Source organism: Gigantopelta aegis, chromosome 13 (genome assembly GCF_016097555.1).
Source record: "Gigantopelta aegis isolate Gae_Host chromosome 13, Gae_host_genome, whole genome shotgun sequence".
Lineage (NCBI taxonomy): Eukaryota > Metazoa > Mollusca > Gastropoda > Neomphalida > Peltospiridae > Gigantopelta > Gigantopelta aegis.
In genome coordinates, this window is record NC_054711.1 from 34716789 (window position 1) to 34724798 (window position 8010).

At 46.5% G+C, this 8010-nt stretch overlaps 2 protein-coding genes across 2 annotated transcripts; both read left to right on the plus strand.

Moving 5' to 3' along the window:
* The first annotated feature begins 2003 nt into the window (after window positions 1–2003).
* On the plus strand, window positions 2004–3077 carry LOC121387286 (piggyBac transposable element-derived protein 4-like). Its single transcript, XM_041518308.1, has one exon. The coding sequence runs from the start codon at window positions 2004–2006 to the stop codon at window positions 3075–3077; it is 1074 nt and encodes a 357-aa protein (XP_041374242.1).
* A 3767-nt stretch (window positions 3078–6844) lies between these two features.
* Window positions 6845–7918, plus strand: LOC121387287 (piggyBac transposable element-derived protein 4-like). The gene has a single exon (XM_041518309.1). The coding sequence runs from the start codon at window positions 6845–6847 to the stop codon at window positions 7916–7918; it is 1074 nt and encodes a 357-aa protein (XP_041374243.1).
* Window positions 7919–8010: the final 92 nt, after the last annotated feature.

Genomic DNA, 8010 nt, shown 5'->3' on the forward strand with positions numbered 1-8010 from the left:
GCACTAGAACTGGCCCTGCCTGCTTTCCACACACCAACCCCGAACCCAGTTTCCACTCTTGAACTGGCCCTGGCAGATGTCCACACAGCAACCCTGTACCTATTGAGCGCACTGGAACTCACACACTGCCTGCTGTCCACACCCCAAACCCGTACCCAATTGTCGCTACTGAACTAGCTCTGGCAGCTGTCCAGACCCCAACGCTTTACCCAGTTGTCACCCTTGAACTCGCCCTGGCAGCTGTACACCCCATAACAGTGACACGTTTTTACACTTGAACCGGCCCTACGAGCTGCCCACACACCCCAACCCTATCCCCAGAGAGTGCACTTGACTCGGCCCTGCCTGTTCTTCACACCCCAACCCCGTGCCCAGTGAGTAAGTAAGAACTGGCCCTGCTACCGGTTCAGGGATCACACCACTATTTCAGTCAATGACTGGCGTGTAGGCAATGAATTTAGTTCTATGAAAAAGAGTACCGCTTTTCTTTATTTTATTATGTTGGTATCTCAACACACTTGACACTATGATTATGGAAATTTTGAAGGATAACATTGTCTCTTGACCTTGGCATATCATACTCATAGATCCATATCTGTTTTGGTACAGGCAAGACCATTCTTTACTGTGCCTGCATTACATATTTTTAACAAGACTTGCCTCCCCTCCATTACTCCCTGTACATAGTTGACTCTTTTGAACTGGCCCTGCCAGCTATACACACCACACCCCCATAACCAGTGTTTCCTCTTCAACAGTCCCTGTCTGCTTTCCAGACCCCAACCCGTACCCAATCACCTGGCTTGAACGGGCCCTGCCTGCTGTCCATACCCCAACCCTGTACCCTCTTTTCGCTCTTGAACCGGTCCTGGCAGCTATCATACTCCCCAACTCTACACCCAGTTAGAGGACTGGAACTGGCCCTGCCTGTTGTCCACGCCCTATCACGATACACAGTTTAAGCACTAGAACTGGCCCTACCTGCTGTCCACACCCCAAACCAGCACCCAGTTAGCATGCTTGAACTGGCCCTGACTGCTGTCCACGCCCCAACCCTGTACCCGCCTTTTCGCTCTTGAACCGGCCCTGGCAGCTGTCATACACCCCAACTCTACACCCAGTTAGAGGACTGGAACTGGCCCTGCCTGTTGTCCACGTCTTATCACCATACACAGTTTAAGTACTAGAACTGGCCCTGCCTGCTTTCCACACCCCAAACCCGTACTCAATTGTCGCTACTGAACTGGCTCTGGCAGCTGTCCAGACCCCAACGTTGTACCCAGTTCTCACCCTTGAACTCACCCTGGCAGCTGTCCACACCCCAAAACAGTGACAAGTTTCTACACTTGCCACTATTGTATTGTATTTTCCAGCTACGAGTCACGTGCCTCCCAGATTTTATCGCGTCATTGGTTTTTGTTACGTAATTTTGATACTCAGTACTTGCTACTTTCCAAAATGGCGACTAGAAACCTTTCTGCTGAGCAAGTTGCCGCTTTGATGATGGAAACAGATGAGGAAAGTGATGATCCTGATATGGATATTAGTGATACTGATTCACTAGATCTTGATACTAACTGGAGCAGTGAAGAAGGTGATACAATGATTTCATCAGACTCATATGTTTCAAGTGACGATGGGGTACAACTGGCAACACGTGGTAGGTCTAGATTTCATGGTGTTCGCACTCGAGGACCTCGTGGTCGTGGAACTCCTGGAAGCGGTGATGACCAGCTAGAGGTCGAAGTGTACGATATCGTGGTCAAGGTAGAGCTGCACTTTTGTTTAATAGACAAGCAGTTTCCAGCCCAGCACCAGGCATGGGATGGAATGGAGCAGGTGGGCGTGGAAATCGTGCTGTCCCAATGCATACATGGTCAGATGTTGCCCAAGATCCACCTGACTTTGCTTGCACTGAAAACTCTGGTCTTAGAATGGATTTACAGGATACATCGCCCGGTGCATATTTTGATTTATTTCTGACACCACAGTTGATAGATAAAATGGTTACAGAAACAAATCGATATGCTGCAGTGGAAATAAACAAGCAATGTCCTTTAAGAAGAGAATCACGTTTGAAATCTTGGAAGGACACAGATGCTAAGGAAATGAAACAGTTCATTGCATTGTTGCTTCACATGGGTCCAAAAACCTTGCCTACTATACAACACTACTGGAGTACTGATGTTCTATACAGTTTGCCATTTTTTGGTGGTGTCATGAGTCGCAACCGTTTCCAACTACTTTTGTGTTTCTGGCATTTTGCAGACAATGATCAGCATAATGACGATCGCCTGTTCAAGATACGCACTGTTCTGGATCATTTTAACGATGTCATGCCGGCTATTTACTATCCAGGGAAAGATCTCTCTATTGATGAGTCCATGGTACTTTGGCGTGGCAAATTGCTGTTTCGCCAGTATATCAAGAATAAACGTCATAAATATGGAATCAAACTCTATGAACTGTGCGAGCCTCGAGGCACTGTTCTGAAGATTCGGGTATACAGTAGCGTCCACGTAACTGATGATGACGGCTATGGTCAAGCTGCTGCAACTGTTCTAGACCTCTTGGACGGCTACCTAGACAAAGGCCATGTGGTGTACACAGATAATTATTACAATTCTGTGAGTCTGGTGAAGAAGATGACAAACCGATCAACCTATCTTTGTAGAACTCTGCGATTTGACAGAAAAGAAAATCCAAAAGATTTAATCAAACAGAAGTTGAAGAAGGGGGAACATGTTTGGAAGCGGTCTGAATCAGTGGTAGTTTGCAAATGGAAAGACAAACGCGAAGTTCTTACAATCAGCAACATGCATCGAATTGAGATGGTTGATGTTAGAAATCGGAATGACAAGCTGTCAAGAAAGCCGAACACAGTCCGAGATTACAACAATGGCATGGCTGGAGTAGACAGGTCAGATCAAATGCTGTCTTACTACTCGGCGCTGCGCAAGACAATCCGGTGGTATAAGAAGATTGTCCTGCATATCCTAGAAGTGTTTCTTCTAAATTCCCACATCCTGTACAATGCAAACAACAGAGAGCAGGATGAAGCTATTAAAATTTCGTGACCTGGTCACAATTCACCTGCTTGGTGATGTCTATGACAAATTATGTGACCACGGCCCAGCACATTCCCAGGCTCCAGTAAATGAGACATTCCATTACCTTGCACCACTGCCTCCCACAGAGAAGAAAGAGCGACCTACCAAACCTTGCCGAGTGTGCACAAAGGCCGGTACGAGACGGGAATCCCGTTACTTCTGTGAAGTCTGCCCCGGGAAGCCAGCTCTTTGTGTGGGAAAATGTTTCAAAGTTTATCACATGTCAGAATAATGGACATACCAATTCAATATGACACTGACAATAAACCCACATTTATTAATAGTTCAAACATAGACACATTATACATGGCAAAACGTTTTTTTTATTTTGATCGCTGTGTTATAGTTTTGACTTTCATCGATGAAGACGATCATCGATTCATCATTTATATGAATGTTTCAAACATAGTCCAAATTGCTCTGAAACATTAGGAATAAATCTGTTCCTGTATTTATGTTGATTTTTAACATTATAACTGTAAATGATTTAGTCAAAGAGATATGTGTCAAGATATTTCCATTATCAAATGCTGCGAATTGTGTTCACAATCAAAATCATTCAAACATTAATTAATAAATAATTCAATTGATTATTACATCAATTTGTTATTAGTCATTGCCAGAAAGGTTACTAATTGTGTTATTGCCATTGCTGACAACCTTAATTTAATACGACACAGCACTGGTTTTACTATGAGTAAACTAGTAGTGGCAAAATCTGGTGCGCTCAGCATACAAATATACTCGTGGGCGGCAGTCAACGTGTTAAATCCTGTCACAGAGACTGTACTCTTCATGTCAGGTAGTACATAGCACCAACTGTTAATAATTTAGTCAGTGCTTGGCTTTATGTTTGTATTGTCATGTATAATCAATAGTGGTGAGATACCTTCACATCCCAAATCTGTACACAGTTGTCTCTATTGAACTGGCCCTGCTAGCTATCCACACCACACCCCCATAACCAGTGTTTTCTCTTCAACAGTCCCTGTCTGCTTTCCACATCTCAACCCCGTACCCAATCACCTGGCTTGAACTGGCCCTGCCTGCTGTCCACACCCCAACCCCATACCCAGTGATCACAATGGAACTGGCTAGCCTGCTATCCACACTCCAAACCCACACCCAGTTAGCATGCTGGAACTGGCCTGCCTGCTGTCCACGCCCCAAACCTGTACCCACTTTTCGCTCTTGAACCGGCCCTGGCAGCTATCATACACCCCAACTCTACACCCAGTTAGAGGACTGGAACTGGCCCTGCCTGCTGTCCACACCCCAAACCAGCACCCAGTTAGCATGCTTGGACTGGCCCTGACTGCTGTCCACGCCCCAACCCTGTACCCGCCTTTTCGCTCTTGAACCGGCCCTGGCAGCTATCATACACCCCAACTCTACACCCAGTTAGAGGACTCTAACTGGCCCTGCCTGTTGTCCACGCCTTATCACCATACACAGTTTAAGTACTAGAACTGGCCCTGCCTGGTGTCCACACCCCAACCCCATACCCAGTGAGCACACTGGAACTGGGCCAGCCTGCTATCCACACAACAAACCCGTACCCAGTTAGCATGCTTCAAATGGCCCTGCCTGCTGTCCACGCCCCAAACCTGTACCCACTTTTCGCTCTTGAACCGGCCCTGGCAGCCATCATACATCCCAACTCTACACCCAGTTAGAGGACTGGAACTGTCCCTGCCTGCTGTCCACGCCCCATCAGTATACACAGTATAAGCACTAGAACTGGCCCTGCCTGCTTTCCACACACCAACCCCGAACCCAGTTTCCACTCTTGAACTGGCCCTGGCAGATGTCCACACAGCAACCCTGTACCTATTGAGCGCACTGGAACTCACACACTGCCTGCTGTCCACACCCCAAACCCGTACCCAATTGTCGCTACTGAACTAGCTCTGGCAGCTGTCCAGACCCCAACGCTTTACCCAGTTGTCACCCTTGAACTCGCCCTGGCAGCTGTACACCCCATAACAGTGACACGTTTTTACACTTGAACCGGCCCTACGAGCTGCCCACACACCCCAACCCTATCCCCAGAGAGTGCACTTGACTCGGCCCTGCCTGTTCTTCACACCCCAACCCCGTGCCCAGTGAGTAAGTAAGAACTGGCCCTGCTACCGGTTCAGGGATCACACCACTATTTCAGTCAATGACTGGCGTGTAGGCAATGAATTTAGTTCTATGAAAAAGAGTACCGCTTTTCTTTATTTTATTATGTTGGTATCTCAACACACTTGACACTATGATTATGGAAATTTTGAAGGATAACATTGTCTCTTGACCTTGGCATATCATACTCATAGATCCATATCTGTTTTGGTACAGGCAAGACCATTCTTTACTGTGCCTGCATTACATATTTTTAACAAGACTTGCCTCCCCTCCATTACTCCCTGTACATAGTTGACTCTTTTGAACTGGCCCTGCCAGCTATACACACCACACCCCCATAACCAGTGTTTCCTCTTCAACAGTCCCTGTCTGCTTTCCAGACCCCAACCCGTACCCAATCACCTGGCTTGAACGGGCCCTGCCTGCTGTCCATACCCCAACCCTGTACCCTCTTTTCGCTCTTGAACCGGTCCTGGCAGCTATCATACTCCCCAACTCTACACCCAGTTAGAGGACTGGAACTGGCCCTGCCTGTTGTCCACGCCCTATCACGATACACAGTTTAAGCACTAGAACTGGCCCTACCTGCTGTCCACACCCCAAACCAGCACCCAGTTAGCATGCTTGAACTGGCCCTGACTGCTGTCCACGCCCCAACCCTGTACCCGCCTTTTCGCTCTTGAACCGGCCCTGGCAGCTGTCATACACCCCAACTCTACACCCAGTTAGAGGACTGGAACTGGCCCTGCCTGTTGTCCACGTCTTATCACCATACACAGTTTAAGTACTAGAACTGGCCCTGCCTGCTTTCCACACCCCAAACCCGTACTCAATTGTCGCTACTGAACTGGCTCTGGCAGCTGTCCAGACCCCAACGTTGTACCCAGTTCTCACCCTTGAACTCACCCTGGCAGCTGTCCACACCCCAAAACAGTGACAAGTTTCTACACTTGCCACTATTGTATTGTATTTTCCAGCTACGAGTCACGTGCCTCCCAGATTTTATCGCGTCATTGGTTTTTGTTACGTAATTTTGATACTCAGTACTTGCTACTTTCCAAAATGGCGACTAGAAACCTTTCTGCTGAGCAAGTTGCCGCTTTGATGATGGAAACAGATGAGGAAAGTGATGATCCTGATATGGATATTAGTGATACTGATTCACTAGATCTTGATACTAACTGGAGCAGTGAAGAAGGTGATACAATGATTTCATCAGACTCATATGTTTCAAGTGACGATGGGGTACAACTGGCAACACGTGGTAGGTCTAGATTTCATGGTGTTCGCACTCGAGGACCTCGTGGTCGTGGAACTCCTGGAAGCGGTGATGACCAGCTAGAGGTCGAAGTGTACGATATCGTGGTCAAGGTAGAGCTGCACTTTTGTTTAATAGACAAGCAGTTTCCAGCCCAGCACCAGGCATGGGATGGAATGGAGCAGGTGGGCGTGGAAATCGTGCTGTCCCAATGCATACATGGTCAGATGTTGCCCAAGATCCACCTGACTTTGCTTGCACTGAAAACTCTGGTCTTAGAATGGATTTACAGGATACATCGCCCGGTGCATATTTTGATTTATTTCTGACACCACAGTTGATAGATAAAATGGTTACAGAAACAAATCGATATGCTGCAGTGGAAATAAACAAGCAATGTCCTTTAAGAAGAGAATCACGTTTGAAATCTTGGAAGGACACAGATGCTAAGGAAATGAAACAGTTCATTGCATTGTTGCTTCACATGGGTCCAAAAACCTTGCCTACTATACAACACTACTGGAGTACTGATGTTCTATACAGTTTGCCATTTTTTGGTGGTGTCATGAGTCGCAACCGTTTCCAACTACTTTTGTGTTTCTGGCATTTTGCAGACAATGATCAGCATAATGACGATCGCCTGTTCAAGATACGCACTGTTCTGGATCATTTTAACGATGTCATGCCGGCTATTTACTATCCAGGGAAAGATCTCTCTATTGATGAGTCCATGGTACTTTGGCGTGGCAAATTGCTGTTTCGCCAGTATATCAAGAATAAACGTCATAAATATGGAATCAAACTCTATGAACTGTGCGAGCCTCGAGGCACTGTTCTGAAGATTCGGGTATACAGTAGCGTCCACGTAACTGATGATGACGGCTATGGTCAAGCTGCTGCAACTGTTCTAGACCTCTTGGACGGCTACCTAGACAAAGGCCATGTGGTGTACACAGATAATTATTACAATTCTGTGAGTCTGGTGAAGAAGATGACAAACCGATCAACCTATCTTTGTAGAACTCTGCGATTTGACAGAAAAGAAAATCCAAAAGATTTAATCAAACAGAAGTTGAAGAAGGGGGAACATGTTTGGAAGCGGTCTGAATCAGTGGTAGTTTGCAAATGGAAAGACAAACGCGAAGTTCTTACAATCAGCAACATGCATCGAATTGAGATGGTTGATGTTAGAAATCGGAATGACAAGCTGTCAAGAAAGCCGAACACAGTCCGAGATTACAACAATGGCATGGCTGGAGTAGACAAGTCAGATCAAATGCTGTCTTACTACTCGGCGCTGCGCAAGACAATCCGGTGGTATAAGAAGATTGTCCTGCATATCCTAGAAGTGTTTCTTCTAAATTCCCACATCCTGTACAATGCAAACAACAGAGAGCAGGATGAAGCTATTAAAATTTCGTGACCTGGTCACAATTCACCTGCTTGGTGATGTCTATGACAAATTATGTGACCACGGCCCAGCACATTCCCAGGCTCCAGTAAATGAGACATTCC

What these genes read in the sequence shown, in the direction of transcription:
- LOC121387287 (XM_041518309.1), top strand. Translation starts at nt 6,845, where the DNA reads ATGGTTACAGAAACAAATCGATATGCTGCAGTGGAAATAAACAAGCAA.
- LOC121387286 (XM_041518308.1), top strand. Translation starts at nt 2,004, where the DNA reads ATGGTTACAGAAACAAATCGATATGCTGCAGTGGAAATAAACAAGCAA.